The 19859-nt window shown below is 39.2% G+C and overlaps 1 protein-coding gene across 1 annotated transcript in view; it reads right to left on the bottom strand.

The window, feature by feature from the left end:
* Positions 1–2577: 2577 nt before the first annotated feature.
* Positions 2578–19859, bottom strand: part of MSANTD1 (Myb/SANT DNA binding domain containing 1) — a 43108-nt gene continuing 25826 nt past the window's right edge. The window contains exons 4-5 of the mRNA XM_035898675.1: positions 12352–12636; positions 2578–2818 (exon numbers count right to left, since the gene is read on the bottom strand). Coding sequence (XP_035754568.1) covers positions 2578–2818; positions 12352–12636 — 526 coding nt within the window. The remainder of the gene's footprint in view (positions 2819–12351; positions 12637–19859) is intronic.

The following is a 19859-nucleotide window of genomic DNA, read 5'->3' as shown; positions in this document are numbered from 1 at the left end:
AGAGTGTTATTTTTCTGAAGGAGGGCTGCATGGGGGACAACCTCTGACTCTCAAAGGGTAAATGCTACAGAAAGTGGCAAAATCACAGTGTTGACACAAGAAGAAATTGGTGTAAATTGACCAGAAATAATCCTAGAAGCAATCTTCTAAATTGCGGCTTACCCATCTGTAATGCAGCTCTTCTTATAGTTCTGGGGACCTAATTAATTTTAAGATACAGGTACACACATTTACAAAAGGGATTAAATGACATGGATGCTTGTGGCAGCAGGCAAGGCATCAGCAGGTTTCCTCCATTCCTGTGTTCCTACGGCTCTGGAGTTATAATTCCTGTAGCATGTAAGGAGAGGGGCTACCTAGTCCATGGTACAAGGTTCAAATATGCTGACATTGTTATTGCTCATTAATTGGATTTAATTGCTATAAGGTTCAAGTAGATAATATCAGTTACTATTACTAATTCCCGTGGAGTCAGGGGAGAGTTTCTTTATATCTTACTGTAAACAAGTTCATGTCAGGAAGCGCTACAACATGGATGCAGATGCTGAATCTGTGACAGATCTACATTTGGAATGTGCAAAACCACACAGGACAAAGCACAGAACATATATTCCCTCCCTTTTATAGTCCTGCATGACAGTGCTCTTGCAAGTATTCTAATCACCTGTATGACATTAGGAACAGTCCTGCTTTTAGCAGTTGTTCTGCAGGCAGATAATAAGGTTTCGTGACTCTCTTGCAGATATGACTAATTCAATTTACATACACAAAAGTATTTGGAATTTCACTTTCGCTAAACATCAGCTATCATCCTCTCTTTGCAGAAGCACACCAGACACTCGCCCTTCTTCCAATCACCGTAGTAAAGGTGGACTGAAGGAAAGTTATTCCATTTGTAGTTCAGCAGCCACTGTTTTCTGCAGGTTCAGTCTTCTACATGTGCATTATCCTGTTATCATGAATTAAACTCTGCAGGAATGGGCCGCATTTAGATACTTAATCATTCTTAATCTTCATACCTGCAGGTTCTTCTAAGAAATATTTCTACATATTATTAATGTGCTTGACGCATATGAGCTTTATCCTGTTCACCAAGCATAATTTCAGATTTATTGTTTGGGTCTGGGTTTTGAAATAGTTTAGCTAACATTACCTTAGGCAACAATACACTAAATTATATAGGAAAATGGAAACACTTTCAAAAACAAAGTTTCAAGAGGGGACCTTATTTAGTAGTGGGAATGGAAATTGGCCTGAGTTCCTAGTATGAACATTAATTCTCTACTTTCTATACTTCTATATCTGAATCTAACCTTCAGTCTTGCATACACATTGAAAGCAGCAGAAATACGTTTTTCAAGGAGAATGCAAAAAGAACTGGTAGATAGGAAATTCAGCTGCCGAATTTTTGGATTTACTTTAAAGGTTATTTCAATGTCATATTTCATTGAAGAACCAAACGCTTGCTGGTACTGCATTTCAACCTCTTAAATAGGATCCTTTATGCATCCAGCTCCCTCTTGTGGTGCATCAGTGCTGACCTGCCCTACAGACCACACCTTACAACATCTAACTGCACACGGAAGCTGTGCCACCAGCAAGACTGCTGCAGAGGTGTCAAATGTTCTTCACGACTTCCATCTCTATATTTTGGGCATCACTATAGGAGATCCTTACACAGCAATCAAGAATTAAAAACTTTTGACCATGGTTCTCTCTCCCAGTGTTTTGCTCTGTCCCAAAGCATATTATCTGCCCAGCAATAATAAATAAGTTTCTTCTTTTTCTTTATTTCATTTGATAGATTTTATATATATGTATATACACACAGTACAATATTTTTCTTTTGTGATAGAGAATAAATGAGAGTTTTCATTGCTGGTTGTTCATTAAGTCAACAGATTCCAGTTAATAATGAAAAAAATTAAACATTTAATATCAAAAGCAACTTCAAGTATCTTCTATACATTTCAGTATTCAGTATATAGTAAGGTGGTGTGGGGGTTTTCTTTTTATATCAAAAGTGTGTTTGAATAGACTATTTTTACCCTAATACTTTAGAGTACTATTCATATCAGGCATGGAGTTTAAAATGATGTATTTCATGGTCCCAACTAGCTCTTCACAAGAACCATAGGTCACTTGTACAATCACGGCGTATGTTTCAAAACAGGGTTTAATCATCAGCAAAGTCAAGATGCAATTACCATGTTTAGAAATGCACTATTTTGTTCTCCTACAACAGGTCAAGCTGTAGTCCTTGATGTGAAGCAATATACAGCACCACTGTTTGTAAAACAATACCTGACCTGGGCATAAATAGTACTGAAGTTCCTAGAGCTATTCATCCCTTAAACTTTCTGTATAAAAAATAATTCAACTTAGGCATATATTGCACTAATTTTATCATACTGAATAGCTCTCACCCATTATCTGTTCTGTCTGCTTAACTAAGATTACACTAGGGTTTTAATTTCCATGGAAAACCTGGGAATAGGGCAACAGACACACATATGGTGTGCAATAAAGGGATATCTATAATATCAATAGTAATCTCAGAGGCATTCACAAAGGAAACTACACATTAGATTTGGAGATCATTTTCTCCAGTAGATTCATCATTCTCTCCTGTAACTGTAAGCTTTGAACTTGAATGATGTTTTGCTGATCCAGAATCCTGCGCACTTCTCTGCAGGTTTCTTCCATAGCTCTACTCAACTTCTTTTGTTCTTCCAACATGGCCTCCATTAATTTTAGCTTCTTCTTTTGGAAGCTGCAGCTTTGCATTTTTCTTTTCTTAACTGGTCTTTCTTCAGCTCTGAAATGTGAATATTTGTTAACAATTAAACTCATATTCATAAAAAAAAAAACAAACCTACAGTAGAACCTAAAATTCTATACTACATTCTTGGCCAAACTACAACCTAGTCCTATATTTAAACCCCACCGTGTTCTCCAATTAATTCCCTTTCAAGTTCATGCCATAACATACGCATTTACTGTATTATTTCATAGCGTTACAGACTGTAAGAAAAAGTTTTTAAATCTCATTGTTTTTAATGAGAATTTTCCCTGCAGAATACCAGGCTTTTTTTTTTTTCATCTTGACATTTCTTACACATTGAATCTATAAACTGTATTGGGAGAGACATTTTGCTCATCTGGCCATTAAAACTCCAATTCTAAAGCCACAATAACCATCCCATCCGGAGAAAGTGCTGCACTGCTGCGTGTGGTGGGAAGTTACAGCTCATTTTTTAAAGCATCGCGTCGTTAAGGGTGATTCCACTACAGCCTCCTAGTCTGAGAATTTCCCTTTACACTGAGACACAGCAGTTGCACCAACCACTTACTTATATATTCCATCACAACACATTATAAACAACATAAAAATTTAGCAAGATACAGCTTACAAGATTTCTTCTTTTCTTACAGGTCACAGATAGATCACATTTCATATTTGCTTTTAGAGGCATTTGCCAGTTGCACGTTAAGATTTTGGGTTTTTTTTAATTAAATGTATTTGTCTCAAACACAGGATACTATGGCTACCACCTTCTCATGTTCAAGTTAATGACAAGCTTTATCAAGTAGGATAGCTAACAAAACAAGCCATACTTCCCTTCAAACTCCTAACATTTTAATGAAGATGTCAGGCATGCTATAAACCTCTGCCTATAGTTTTGTTTTCACTGTAATGTAAAAGCAAGACTCTGTATTTGATATAGCAATGAATTGCTATTTTGATTTTAAAAAGTTCTTCTGAAATTCAAAAAGAGTATTTGTAGCCCTCGGAGAACACCAGATTGCCGAATCCAAGGCTGTCACGAATGTGCCGAATCCAGTCACGTTGATGTTCCTCTAGCAGAACATCTCTAAGCTCTCCCAGTGTATAAAAGTTAGACAAGCATGTATCAAATTGTACATCCCCAGCTGAAATCTGTAGAACTGCCATGTGCAATTTGGGTCGTTTTTTAAGCATTTCCTCTACAATGCATCATGCTGAGTTTTTGTTTTGGAAGAAAGAGATAAACCTGGCAATAAAGCCAGCACTCCCAAGGTGTGCCGTTCATATGGCTGTCCTAACTTGGGTTGACAGCGCAACACATGAGTTCCAAACCAGCCTACATGGCATACAAGTCAGAACACACAGAGCGAGCTGTTTCTCTTAACCTGTAAGCAAAGCAAAAAGCATGCTGAACTGTGACGGAGGAAGAAAGGCAAGTAGAAGGCAAATGTGCAAGAGAACACACATCTTGAAAACCTCCAGTTACAGCTGGATAACTTCTTTTCTAACTTAAAGTGACAATCCACGTGTTCATTCACACTTTTTGTAACTCCGGACTGGATTCCCCAACATCAAAGTTATCTGAGGACGGGTCTTGAAGTCCCTTCACACAAACACCAATCTCAGTCGTGTTCTGCCAAATGCAGTATCCTTTCTAGGTGCAATGCAGTAATGAGATAGTACAGTTGTGACTAGTACACCATGTCAACGCTTTGCGGATTTCAAGACATCCTTGAGTAAGGATAACTTGAACTCTTGAAGAATGTAGTTTTATTAATGTGAAGAAGGGGAGCCCGGAGGGAGGTCAGTCAGCTGTGGCAGACTTGTATCATAATTTCATTCATGTTCTTATCCTACTTGACAGGCTTTGTGCAACAGCGACCCTGGCATTCAGATCTCTCAGCAAGATAAATAAACAACCACAAGCACCTGAAAGACTTCATGCAAATATAACAAAAAGACACACTCCCCTTGACATTTCAGAGTGCAATGGCCCAAAACAGGTGAGGTCTATGAAAAGAAACAAGTGGATTAAATTAAATGCTATTAAAATCTTAGAGAAAGACATTTAGAATTGGTCTTGAGGGAAACGGTTTGAGTACTGTTCAGTCATTCGAATGTGCTGTCCCCCTGTGCACAGGTAAGAAAGAACAATAGCCTTCCTTTGTAAATGTACACTAACATGGTGACAGACCGCTGGCTTTCAGATTTTCCAAAAATTTAAAGTAATTTGCACAATCGTGCACAGGTAAGAAAGAACAATAGCCTTCCTTTATAAATGTACACTAACATGGTGAACAGACCGCTGGCTTTCAGATTATCCAAAAATTTAAAGTAATTTCCACAATTCAAAGGGCTGTATCACCATTACACTGCTATGATGATGGTAAGGAAAGGAAGTCATCATTTTTATGCTAAACAAACCTTTGGAAGGGATATAAAATAAACTCACCTTTTCAGATTCTAGATATCATATTTGATTTGGGGCATCAAATAAATGTGCATAAAATAAATACATGTTGCGCTGCTCAAACTGTGGGTCAAGCTTGCAGCTGATCACTGAGATTATCACAGCCAGACAATCCTGCAAGAATGGGTCTTGGCTGACAGCAAATTCTGTTTGCCCCCATTAACTCTAAGGGCCAGAATGATTTGAAATGTGGTTCTCGAAGAGGTCAAGCAAGTGGGAAAGGTCTACAGCTGTCGAAGGACAATACTGAATCTGTTATTCCAAGGTTCCCGTTGCTGCACTCACATTCACAAAGAATTCATGCTTTTCTGGTAGGCAGAGCAAGAAACTTTCTGAAATGATGGTATTCTTTTAGCCAAAGTCACCTTTTGAATTTAAACTCGTCTTCACAGAGGATTTAACTACTGAAAACTCGATGGATCTCTATCCTCTTCCTTAAACAGCATTAGAAAGTAGCTATGGTAAGACCTGTTGTCTGAAACAAGTAAGAACTGGCTCCTAGAGCTACAAGAGGGCTTGCATCTTGTCAAAGTAAACCCTGGTGAGAATGGTCCTCAATAAGGAATGAGGGAGAAAAATCTGAGGCATGTCAATGGTACTGAGCTGCACTGAGTATTGTGTGACTTTCTTGGCAATTGTGGCTGCCATTTGGTTTTTAATTTCAAAGCAGGACCGAAAAAAAACCCATGAAAAAAGGAGATGGAGCAATTTGGATTGAAAGATCTAAAATAAGCCTTATTTTTAAGAGCAGAAAAAAAAAATCTTTGAACTGTTGTCCTAGAGTCTGCACAGGGTTTTATCTGTTTTTCAGTTAAGCAAATGTCGTCCATCAAAAACCCGTAAGAGACATAACCATATGTCCAAGACAATAACTGTCTTGTGCAGCTCCAGAGAGGAAAGAGAGGTAAAGTGTCTGGTGGTGATGGCAGCTACCTGGGCAACTGTATCAGCAGGACTGCAGTCTGCTGATAACTGAGAAAGTACCCGTTGACAAGTGCTTGCTCAAAATCGTGTTTCGGAGAAGTCCCCCCCAAAAGCCAGGGCACAAGGATTCTTCAAGGTATCTTAAGTGCTCTCTATGTTTGTTTACAATTAACAAACAAGACCTGGTAATTAAACAGCCTTAATTGAAAAGAAATACTTGTTCCAAACACCCCCAGCTTTGGTGGTGTTCCCAATCTCCTTTTGTCTCTGGCCATAGTGACTATCAATGAGAGGGCTTAATGATCACTCACAAGTCCATAGTAAGGACTTGGAATTTACAATCCAAGTCTCTTCTTGCAGAGCAGCTCTTGAAGGAGAGCTCTTGAGAGGGGTCTACAAAAGAATGATCTAAAGAACCTAATTTACAAGTAAAGAACCCTCAGTAACATGAAACAATGCAAAATGTCCAGTGATGCCTGAAGGAGTTATTTGAATACTGAAGTGTTTCCTCAGATACTGAGCCATCTTTCTTGAGAAGTCCTAGGCCTCCTAGGTAGCACGCCAGAGAGACCTCTCCAGTGTCAATAACTTCTTATAAGAGAAAGTCAAGAGGGAAGCAGGAACAGGAATACAGGTTCAGCACTGAGTAACCCACCAGCGTCAGCATCCTCAGATAGTTTCAGCTAGGAGTTGCCTCTAGTTTGTCAATCTGTAGGCACGAGCATAAGAAATTATCAATGTTTGCTGTAGCAAACACCAATCGGTTCCTGTTGCTGATTCTCCGTGTTGCATTCCTGTGCAGCCAACACCTCTGTGACAGTAGGGGTGCAGCAGATCCTGACAGCATCCACAGCCTCTGCCAAGGAAGCATCTCCACTCTTCGTCAAGCCTAGTGTCTGAAGGTAGACTTTGAAATCTGGAGGAAAGAGGGGTCTGGGAAATCCAGAACCTCAAATACATTCTGCTGGTACTGTTGGGCCTCCATTGTCTATGGCAGGGATCCTCCAAGAGAACTGGCACTGGTGTTCCCCTGACCACACAAACAAATTGTGGAAGAGCACTGGCATTGGGACTGTTCCAAGCAGAACCTTGCCAAGCTATTTCCACACTATGCTCTAAAACAGACAGGCAGGGTTCAAATGAAGCAAACCGAGGGAAAGAAAATTCTCCTTCTCATCCAGGAGGCTGAGCAGAAATGACAGTATGTACTGGGAACTGGGGAGAACAAAGCAAAACCTCCAGATGTAATTAGGCAAGTCTGAAATGCATGTGCTGTATACCTGTCTAAGATCAATTTAATTCACTGTTCAAGTAAAAGTTCCTTGATTGATTGCCTACACTCACCCAATAAAGCTCATTTCAGGGATGTGTGTGGATAATTAATGAAGCAGGAATTGAATACAGAGAGTAATCTGTCTACCAAAAGGTGTTACCTCCGCAAAACCATAAAACCCATTCTTCCTTTCTGACTACTTCATGGCAAATGAGTCTCCAGTACCATCAGTTTCTGGAATTTATGGCTTTCAACAGCTAGTAGCTGTTTCTGACTCGGTTGTGCTTTTTTAGCTATGTTCAAATCTGAGTAGATCTCCATAACCCATATCTTTATGGAAAATAACTAACAATGATCTAGAAATAAGCGATATTAATATTAGAGATGGCACAAAGATCTTCAGAGTTTGAGGACTGAGGTTCGGACAACCTGGATCTTCTGGTAAACTAGGCTCATTCAAATACAGCCAAATGCATTCAGGAATTAATGAGGCTTATCCTTGAAGAAAAACGTAGAGAAGAACCACAAAAATGGCTTGGAGGCTGGGCAAAGCATCTTGCTATGATAACAAGTCTGCATAATGAGTTAAGATGCACTATATAATGCGCATAGCCTAAAGCTCAAACTTCTTTGTAGATGCTGCCCATTCAGATTTTAAACAGCCACAGCATAATTTTAGAAAGATTAAAGGCTTTGCCAAAACTGTTATTTCCTGAATTAGCATCCTCACCAGGTTTTAATGCAACTCTGTTAAACAATTCATATCTTGGTTAATTCATATTACCACTCTTTCTCCATGTGTAAACCTTCTGTACCAAATTATTTAATCTACATTTAAAAACTAAAGAATACCAAAGATGGCGTGATCATGGAAAAGTGAAAAATACTGAAAGGGTCCCCAGTATAGCAAAAAGAAAGATAAATAGAAGTAACATCTGAAAGTTTAATTCCCTATATTTACATTAGAAACAAGACACCAGTTTAAGCAAGGGATTAATCACTGGAACAGATGCCTGTAGGGAAGAGCGAATTCTCCATCTTCTGAATATGTCAGATCTAGTCTGGATATCTAGTAAGAAATTTCCAAGAGTCAAAAAAAAAAATCATAGTAACAAAGAAGTGGAGGACAACAGAGACGTGGGGCTCCTGAGTGCAGCAGTCCTCTGCTGAAGGGAAGCATGCCACAGAACATTTCTGGGCTCTCCACCAGCATCACTGAATTCAAATACACGGATGGTATTTAACAGGAAGTCAGCCTAGATGCCGTGGTGGTTTTATTACGGCCTATTAATCTATGAAAGTAACCATTTTCAGTACAATAGACATGGCAAAGCAAATGAAATCTGAACCACATTCACAGTCTGTGAATTAAATTCTCTTACTACTTTAACAGTGAAAACAAAGACTGTAAGTTAATCCATAGGGTGAAAAACCACCGCTTTCAATCAGATAAAAATTCATTTATAGTGGTGTCAGGAATTTTGATTTTAAAAGTTTAAGCTGCAGTACAAGACTCCACCACATTGCATTATATTATCTGACCATAATAGAATAACTCTATTATTGTCAGATGGTTTATGGACTTTGCAGCATAATACAAGCTTTGCTGAAGCCCTAGAGCAGTGTCAGAACAATACTAAACAATTAGCAGGCACCCAGTTAAAGGGAAATAGGAATTCCAAGTGTTTTTCTCATCTGCAAATTGCAGCAAAAAAATGTATTTTATCCCATATTAATCGTATATCACTATTAAAATCTGGTTCTTGTAAGAAGGTCCCAAGCTCAAAGAATTTCAAATAAAATGCAAAGAAACCCAATTTCAACTATTTTTAGCCTGAGAGTATGTATGCATTGATTGAAGAATGAATCTATCATGAAAGTTAAACATTAAATTCAGTAATTTTTTTTAAGTTGTGATTTATATAGCCAAGTAGCCTCCTGCTATGTTCAAGGATACTGTGGAAAATACAAAGCTGATGCTCAAAAGCTCTGTTTGGGATTTTAAGGGAATAACAGTAAAGTGTTCAGAAGTTTAAAAGTAGACTTTAAAAAGTTACTGTTTGAGGGTTTTTCCATTATCCATTGTTGCCATGATATCATTATTTTTCTTACTGAAAAAAAAAATCCCACAGCATAAACTCACTTTGCACACCTGACCGATCTGTGTATAGCTTGCTTCATAGAAAAATAAAGAATATACAGTTGTAAAAAATACAGCTGTAAAATACATTCATATTTAACATATAGATATGTGTGTATATTTTTCAAAATATGTTTCAAAATAATTGTTTTGCATAGCCGCAAAGTACAAAAAATTGAGAGGGAAATTGAGGACCTGAAACGTTCTTTTAATTTCAAATCCCAGCATTGTCTTTAGTTCCTTTTTTGAATCTGTTAGATCAGCTGCACACCATTCAGAGGCAAGGGCATTCACAAAAAAAAAAAGCCAAGATGGACCCAAATGTTGTATGCTAATTCTTTTCTCTCTTGTTGGCTATTTCAAAGTGTTTTTCAAATATAGGATGATACACTAATTGCTTAAGCTGAAAATTGCTTCTCAGTTGATAATTTTCCATTAGTAACTCCAAAAGAATTATCTTCCTTGTCTTACCATGGCAGCTCTAAGTGATTTTAACCCATCTGATATCATTAGCAAGAGCTGTATTTCCTTCTGGCCAGAAAAGGGTTCCCTGCTCTTCTCTCATTCATCAGGCTAAACTAAACAGGTCAAAGCCCTACGAGCTTTTCAAAACCCCCTATGTCTATTGTAAAACCACTTTCCCTCTTTCCAGATACATGCCCCATTAATATCACAAATGCCTTCTAATTTTTTACTTCGATCACGATGCTCAGCTGCAATGTTATACTAATATCTCAAGTGATATCTACCATTCAACTTTTTTTTTTTAAACACATCAGAACTGTATTTTAACTTGAGAATATGTACATATCTTGCCGTTAAATGATACGTACAACATTATATTGCACAAAATTCTTTTATAGCAGAGACTGTGAGAGCATGGCTGCATTTTAAGTTAGGGAGCAACGTATTATGGAGGTCCTACCACAGTGACAGCTCACCTGCCCTTCCCTCCAGCTCCCAAACCCCGTTGCACAGCCGTCCTTAGCAGCGCTGCAGCCTGAGCTACTGAGCTACTGCAAGGACAAAGTGTCATTACCTGCTGTACGAACCTGCAGCCAGTTGAAAGCCAGCCCATGCCATTAAAGGCTAGATTTAAATGATATGCAGTTTCTAAACTGGACCATTTTTTTTATTTTTTTTTTTTTTTTTTACTAAACCAGGTTAGGTAGTTACCTTGGACAAAATAAATAAATAAAAACAAAAACCACTGAATCTGAAGCTGGCTAAAATGAACTATAGCTTAAATTTTCCAGATCTTATCACTATGGAAATAATTTGTTAAGAGTGGCTTAAGTCCATTTTAGCTGTAAATGAAAGCATCTACATGAGAGCGGGAGTCCACCTGCAAACTGCAAGCACAACAGACACGCATTTGTGGTTGATGAGTTTGACTTCTGTGATGACTTGTCTACACTCTGTAATGAAACCTGGTGTGGTGGCCTCTGTCCTCCCCTACCAGTCACCTACAGTACCAAACCTGTGTTGTCCTGGAGTTGTCCTTAAGCTGAAAAAACTTACCATCTGGCATTTTTTAAATATCTGACATCATCAAAAAGTCTAGTGAATAAACTATACCTCATGTTTGCGGAAAAGCGACCTTTAATTAAATGTTAAACAATATTATTGGAAATGAAATTATGAATTGGGAAGAAAGTTATTGCATCAGAAACGTGATCTTGGAGTCTGCAGATCAAGAGAGGCTGTGTATCCGGGATATCAACTACTTATAGTGAACTATGATGAAAAAAATTGTTGCTTGTGAACAAGAAAGTTGCTGCAGGTCAAGAATTATACACCCTAATGTATATTAGATTGCAAAAAAAAGTTTCAAAAAATAATCAGCTATTCAAGGGCTATTTGCTTGAATGAATTTACCCTAGCTTTACTCATCCAAGAGCAGGCCTGGAAATAATAATCTGAACTTGTTAGGTTGGTGGTTCTTCCAGCTCAACACCTTCTCCGTTGCATGACTGACAGGTAATTTTACTGTTACAGTTAAAGCCCCACAGACTCATGATAAGGATCTCTCGGATCGCTTTTTTCCTGCCAGAAAACTGTAATCAACCCTTATTTCACACCACTCTGGATGAAAAATGAGACCAGTTAAGTCTAAAATTTGTATCAAGTGTATAACCCTGCCTTTTGTTAAAATGCTGCTTTCCAGAGAACTCCAATCTTATCAAAAAAGGAAACATGTTTGCATTCTCAAACTAGCATTTACTTTGACAAAGTGACATTCTCCATTGTATGTAAAATGTTGCAATGTACTTTCAAACTGCCTGAGTAGCATTTCAGTGTCCACAGAAATATTTAGTTTGCATCTTTTCACCATTTTAATAATAGCTGAAGCCAGAGAAATTTCATACTCGTACCAAAAGCAAAACGAGAGCAAGCCAAAAACCATCTAAGCAGTATCTAAGCAATACCTCCGCTTGCACGGCAGGACTCTCTTGAACATGCCTGTGCTCCTATTACAAACACTCTACCCCATGTGAGCAGTGACACGCACGCTGAGTTTTGGCAATATGTTCCGACTTTTTGCCCAGTCCTCCTACTGCCTTCCAGTCTCTCATAAAGGAATAAAGAAAATGCCATAATTCAGCAAAGTGGCTGAGACTGGGGAACAGATCTCGTTTGTGATTTACAGAAAAGATACAATGGCTGTTAGAGGAAAACGTGCTAGGGTGTCCCCTTTACATAGCAGATCCGGTTCGCTCTGTGAAACACAAGAAAGGGGGAAAAACAGATGCTACCTCAGCTTGTAAGAAAGTAAGCTTGACGAGCTCTCTGAGTGTTCATCTTCAAAGCACTCTTCCCTTCCTTCGTATGTAAACTGGTTATATGGCAAATACAGAGGCGTGGACTTAGCTGATGGAGACTGCGAGGCCTCCGTCTGTGATGTAGAAGGACCTGGTTGCTGGTTTTCATGCATTTTCACATCGCTGTGGTCTGTCACTTTGGATAAGATCCTATCAATGGTTTTGTAGTAAGGCCAGTCAGGTGCAACAGTTTCACTGTCAGTCATGCATTTTAATTTCCTGCAAGAAAAGGCATACAACATTAAAGCTTGTTTTTCTGTAAAAGTACTTTTCATACAGATCTTCTATCCCAAAACATTTGTTCTGGTCACATTTAAGAGTCGAACTGAATGCTTTTAGAGACGATAAAATCAGACACTTTTTTCTTTTCATCTCCAGCAAAGCCTTTTGGTTTCTTTTCCTGGTTTTGACCTGTGATTAGAAGTTGCATGTAAACCCCAAAAGAAATTCAATACAAATAAAGAACATTACAACTTCTAATGGAAACATGTTGGTTGTAGAATAATTTTTGTCCCCCTTAGAGCCAGACTAACCCACCTGACAGTGGTCCTTGACGACTAGAGTAGGCAAACACACCGCAGCCTTTACCAAACTATGGGCAGCCCTGTCCTTCCATGCTTTGAAGGATGATTAGTTATTTTCCATGATGAATACAAGTGGCTGTAGATATAATTCATAGCCTTTTCCCAATATTGCCTAAAACCTCTGAATTACCCAGATAAAAATCCTAGTAATAACCATGAGATGTAGATGTCTGTTCTCCTGTTACAGAATAGAGATCAGTGCGGGAAAAAGTATAGAATTTCATTCATTTACAAAAAAATCCCAACAAAACCAGTTAATAATGCATTATAAACAGCATGCACAAAAGCATTGCAGTGTAAGGATTATCAACCTTGATTATGTCTTTCACATGCATCTTATCATGAGATCGATTATTCAGTCCTAACACAAAATTCACTGCTATCCCGCTTGGTACCCATTGTTATTTTATTTACTTTTACTGAGAAATATAGAACTGAGGTGTACAGATGAATTATGCATCTCAAAGAGACTCCAGTGCCCAGCTACAGTCCCAAACTTTCTTTTCATTTGCCTTTCCCAGTTGGGATCTTGTTACTCTAAACCAAAATGCAGCAAGGGAACACAACAGGAAAGGCAAGACCAGTGACAAATGCTCCATTTTCATAAACTAGAATTCATTCAAACAAACAAAAAGCTGAACCAAATCTGATTCTCCCAGCTAGCAAGAGGCTTCCATTTGCAGGAAAAAGGATAAAAAACTATTCCTGGATACCTGGCCCACCCCCTTTTCTTGAAGCCTTTCAGGTTTTTCCACCTCAGAATCCATCCTACCCACACTGGTCCTGCAAAGGATAGAATTAAGTAACATGTAAACACAATAAAAACGGTGCCAAACTTAAAAGTGAGAACTTGAAGTTCTTCCTTTTGAACAGCTCTCAGCCTAGGGTAAGGGGAAATCCACCAGTGAGGAAAGAAGGCAGAAAGATTTGCTTAGATTTTAAAGCCATTTAAGGATTCTACTTTTTTTTTCCTCATCCTTGCAAGGTCTGATGAGCTTTTCCAGCTATTTAGAAATGCACATCATAGTTCTGCATGGCAAAGCCTCCACAGCCATCCATATTTTTATGCCTTCTATGCATTCAAAATTTTAATTTCATACATGTTTCACAACCTGCTACTGCGATTTCATAGTCAGAGAATATCTAGCACAACCTGCAAATACACACATATCCATCAAGGACAGATACAAAACAGCTAAATACAGAGCTGACAGCAACCATCACTTGATATTGATTATTTTTAGTTCAATTGTTTAGGCTATTTGCACAGAAAACATATCAATTAAACTACTGCTATATATAATATGGCACATATTACACATAAGGTACTAGCCAAGTCTATATTCCATGTTTGTTTGCCATGTTGAAGCCCTCAACATATTCAAGCAATGGGGTTTAAAACATTACCAGCCTCAGCTGCTCATTGCAATGCATTCCCCACATGCGGTCATCCCCACGGGCGAGACGGCAACAAGCCACGCGTGGGCACATCTCAGCCATGCCAGTGCAAAGTCCAGCAGCTGCATTAGGACTTCACCAGACATGGTTTGAGCCTTGCAGACTGCAAAACATTGTGCCAAAAAGGACTGGGAAAGCTCAGAGCTGGCATTCTGCCGCCTCTGCTCTGAGGGCAGACTTGTGTTTAGCCTAGCATTAGCCAGAACCCCGAGTCCTCATCAACAGAGCTGCTGCCCAGCCAGTCCGTCCCCAGTCAGTATCAGTGCAGGGGATTTGACTGTCCCAGGGGCAGGACTTTGCATTTGTCCTTGTTGAATTTCATGAGGTCCCTGTCAGCCTGTTCCTCCTGCCTGTCGAGGTTCCTCTGAGTGGCAGCCCTGCCCTCTCCTGTGCAGACTGCACCCCCCCAGTTCGGCATCATCTGCAAAATAGCGAGCATGTACTCCACCATCTCCTCCTTCAGGTTGTTGATATTAAACAGGGCATGTCCCAGTGTAAACCCCTGCAGTCATCCACTTGGAATGAGCCTCTAGGTAGGGTACGAGCCACTAACCACTACTCTTTCAGCCCAGTGATCCAGCCAGTTTTTCTTTCAGCTGGTAGTCTGTCCATTTGGAGTACAACATCCCAACTTGGATACAAGGATGCTCTTGGAGGCAGAGTCAAAAGGCTTTCTACTGTCAAGCTAGAAAACATCCTTTGCTCTACACACATCTTCAGAACTAGTCATTTAATCACAGAATGCAAGCAGGTCAGTCAGATGTGATTCACTCTCAGTAAATCCATTCTGGCTATTTCCAGTCACCACCTTCTCCTTCATGTGACTGGAAATTGCTTCCAAGAGGGCTTGCTCCATGATCTTCCCAGGAGTTGAAGGGAAGCCGATCAACTTTTAATTCCTCTTCTTGCCCTTTCTGAAGATGGGTCTGGTAGCAGCCTTTCTTCAGTCCCAGGGATCTCCCTCACTACTCGGACTTTCAGAGATGATCTCCGACTCAATCCATTTCCACTACTGGTATCTCCTCTAACCCTGCTCCAGGCACACCAGCCTGAGAGACCTGGGCAGTGAAGACTGAGATAAAGAAGGGACCGAGTATCCTCACCCTTAATACTTGCATCTGCTGTCACTAAATCACTCCCCCCATTCACCAGCAGGCCCACAGCTTCCTTGTTTCTTTTTTTACTGCTTAGCAGAAGTTTTCAAGGAGTAGGTATTTTGCCTGAGTAGGTCAGTAACTTGGGGTTTATGTTTGAGCTCAGCTGCGTACCCAGACCCCATTTTTGACAAAACTATCATAATTTTGAAGGAAGAGCTGTGGTTTTTTATCTGCCCACCCAGCTGCAGGGTTGCAGCTATATAAAACCAGATATTTCTTTGGCTCTGAATGCACTGAATGGATACTAATTCTCCTGCTTCTCACTGCTTACCATAGCTCTGGGCTAAAAAAGGGATCGCTACCAGGAGGTAGGCAAGAGAACTTCATTAGCTTAAAAGCAGCACCAGCAGCAACCATCCACCTGTATGGAGTCTGGCTCATACATAAAGAAAAAAGGATGAAATAGCTGGAGAGATGAGAAGATAAGGGGGAAGGGATCGTCAGGCCTTTGAAAAAGAAGTAGGAACGCTGCAGGTGGAGGCAAACAGGGAGAACAGTCACTGGAATAGTGGCGATGGTTTAGCTTTCTGGTAAAAACAAACCAACTAGCTAACTCAGTAATATTAATATCAAGTTTCAGGATTTACTGATTTTTAAATATTTTTTTTCTACACCTGCCAGAAGTCCAGAAAACCTAGTGAGACGGCTGGGAGTTTTGGCCTGCATCAAGGTAAGCATAACTCTGGCAGAATTAAGTGTAAAGCAAAAATGCATTTACTGCTCTAAGTCAGTCATTACTGTAACTCATCACAGCAGGTCTTAGTTGCATCCAAAATGTAAAGTTGGGGGGTTTTGTTTGTTTTGTTTCTCTGTGGTTTTGGGTTGTTTGTTTTAATGAAAAATGAAGACGTTAAAAAGAAACTGGACAATAGTTAAGGCTGGGATGCAGTAACCTGGAAAGGAAAGAGGAAGATGAGCCAAGCATTCAAGGCTTTGAACTTGGGCAAATCACTGCCTGAGTGAGCAAGCCAGGCAGAAAAATCAGGTAAGAAACAGGGGTAAGTGAGAAAGGCAGCAGAGCTTGCAAAATAAAGTCACGCTGAGTTTATCTAGACTTGTTGCTGTTTCATGAGGCTCCATTAAAATCCAGCTGAGAGCAGAGGCAACCGAGAACTCGCTCCAAAAACCCGGGGATCAAAGTCAAGTTTCCAGTGGACAAATATCTGAAGTATGAAAACCACTGTCAACTCAGTTAATCTGAAAGGTGGTGGCGTGTCTTACTGCAGAGAGGTGAATAAATTAATGGGCTTTGAGATCCTACTGCCAAAACGCTCCACTGAATGGACCGAGACACCAGTTGAGCAATTTGTGCTGCCGTTGACCTTTCTTCAGATTTTATTCTCTGTGCCCATTAATCCACCTTCTAAAATAAAATTATTACAATATAATGTTCAAGAGTTTTTTTTTTTAAATCATCATTATTTAGTCAGTACAAAGCAATCTATAACTTGCTTTTTTTACTTTTTGCTCAAAACACTATTGCTTTTTTATTATTATTACAGTATTTGATATTACTACTTGCCTTAAGGAATGGATACAAGATCCATCTCCTGGGGTTTCTAAGAAAAGCTTTCAAAATAAATAATAAATAGCAACTTTTCACGAACCAATCAGCGGTGAGGAAAAGAAAGATGTATGAAAGTACAGTACAGAGTTGTGCATCTGCTATAAATTATTGAAATCAAAAAGAAAGCTGGTAAAATATTCAAATTTAACTTTCTGCAGTAATTTGGCTGCACTTATATTTTATCATTTGCTGTAGCAGAGGTCAAATACTCCAGTTGCTTAATGTCATAGAGTATAGCAACGGATTACACAAGCAACAATGTTTAATTGCTATCATGTACACATGAAAATAAAAAATTAGACTAATCTTTTATTCAAATCATGAGACTCATTCAAATTTACCAATCATTAACATTAATTGACTGCAATTCAAATCAAAAAGCAACAGCTGCATCCTGTTTCCTAGGCTTTGGGGAGGGTGATGTTTTTGAAAATAGTAAATTTGCATTCACACAGTTCTTATTTTTAAACATCAGAAGGAATCAGTCAAAACTGTGGACCACTGTGCAAGCTTTACAAACCCTGCTTCCTTTTTATAAGACAGCGTGTATTATGTCAGTGGAAATATTACAACAACAGATACAGTGCACTGTTACACATTAAGATCAGCATATTAGTGGTGACAGGACAGTGCTTTCTTTTAGAAGGGCTAATTACAGTTTTATATGTGCCGAATGCCCCAAGTAGCCTACGTAATAGAAAGAATTCCACACATATTCCAAGTGATGCTAAACTGCAAGAGCTGGCGTGCTAATCTCAGCAAAACTTTTGATGACCAGCACATCAGAAAGCTTAACTTTGGATTCCAGCAGGCTTGATTCAGCCCTTCCTCCTTCCAGGATGGATAAATAGGGAGGTTCACGCAGCTCACCACACAGGTGTCTTTAAAACTGAACATGAAAAACCTGGTGGCTGATCTATCCACAGCAGAGATTTCAGATTCTACTGCAATTCCTAAAAGCAGAATTCTACTCAAATGCACCTGCAAATAATTTTCCTTCCACCCTACGGTGCTGTGCAGAATTTTCCACCCAGCCAATTTCCACACTGGATGAAATGGTCCTTTAATATACTGAGACTCCAGTAAGAATTGCTTCAAGTCATGGTACATTTTTCCCTGAACAGCTTCCTCCGAATGCTCGTGGACTACAGTAACGCAGAGGAGTACAGGAACCGCTCCCGGATCAGCCCGTTGTCCCACTGCCTCACTTCTGTCCAAGGTCAGTGCTAAATCCTTCAAGAATAATTTTGATGGGCATGGTTGGGGGCCATTCACCCATAAGGACGCTTGCGTACTTTTCCCATCAACAGCTAGTAATATCCTAAAACCCGTTGTCTTTTATAACTATCTAATTTGAAGACAAACAATGTCTGTATTTTTATTTAATAAATCTAAACTTTAGTAAAAATAATAATAATAAAACAACCTACCACTCTCTTGGTGTCAATGATTTTCAGTGGTAATGAGTTCCACATGCTTATTATGCAGTGTAATACAAATTTATACGACTTTAACTAGTTTTACGTTTCTTGCCTTACAATTCCAATAAATAGCTTCTCGTATTATGGCAAAAAAAAATATCTGCGTTATATTCTGAAAAATAGTACTGTATACTTTTATGCACCTCTATCACTCCTTTATATTTCTTTGCCTTCTTTCCAAGCGAGTCACAAAGTTTTCCATTTCTCTTAATAAAGAAAGCTTTCCACATCTCAGCCTAATTGTGTTTTCTAAACATCTTCTCATTCTCTTGTCACCTCGTTAAAATACAGGGCAGTCAGAAATAAACGCGAGAATTCAAGGAGGAAATAATGACATCAAATAGATTTATATAACGGCATTTTAACATTTGAAATGTGTTTTTACCTCAGATGGGAGGCAATGGGATATGATCACCCTAAAATTGCTTTTCTGATGGATGCTTACGTGCGCTGAACTACACCTGAACTGACTTTACCTGGCAGCAGAAAATTCCACTTAGGATCTAAACGTACCCAGAACCAGGGTGCACACTCGGGCTGTTAGCCCATACGGAGCTCCATGCCACCGTAAGCATGCACGTAGTGATATTAGCTGCAAGACCTGCAAGAATTGCTGGCTAAGAAACACTCCTCCCCTACCTATGTGTATGTTTGGCTGACTTGGACTCCTTCTGCACTGTGAGTAATGGCTTTCACTGAGCAAAATAAGCAAAGCAATATTTACAGAACTGCATCTTAAAGTGCTATGGGATCCTCAGACTGGAAAGCACCATTATAAATGTGCTCACTCCTTTCTATTTTAGAACCTTTAATGTTTCAGATCTTTAATATCTGTTTCAAGAGTTGTCTGAAGATAAGCCATGCTACTTTTAACTTGGTTAAAAGGACTGGCAGAAATATTCAAGTACTGCTTTTACTTTTATAGAAAAAAAGAGATGTACATGTGCATATACATATGCGTAGCAATTTGTAGGACAGAAATTTTATTTGCCATTATAAAATTGTGGCACACCGTTAATGATACTCTTATCCGATTGAATATTCCAATTCAGTTAATTTCTGACTATCGAAGTATGGCTACAGACTACAGCATCTTTGCAACGCTGTAAACAGCTGGCTAAAAAAGTAAAGGGTCCTGAAGTGGTGGGAAGAAATAACCACTTGGGTGCGGAACACCCCCCCCCTTCCTGCTGCT

The sequence above is a fragment of the Egretta garzetta genome, unplaced genomic scaffold (assembly GCF_000687185.1).
Source record: "Egretta garzetta isolate BGI_Z169 unplaced genomic scaffold, ASM68718v1 scaffold107, whole genome shotgun sequence".
NCBI classification, from domain to species: domain Eukaryota; kingdom Metazoa; phylum Chordata; class Aves; order Pelecaniformes; family Ardeidae; genus Egretta; species Egretta garzetta.
Note: the sequence above shows the minus strand (reverse complement) of the source record. Positions and strands in the feature narration are given on the sequence as shown.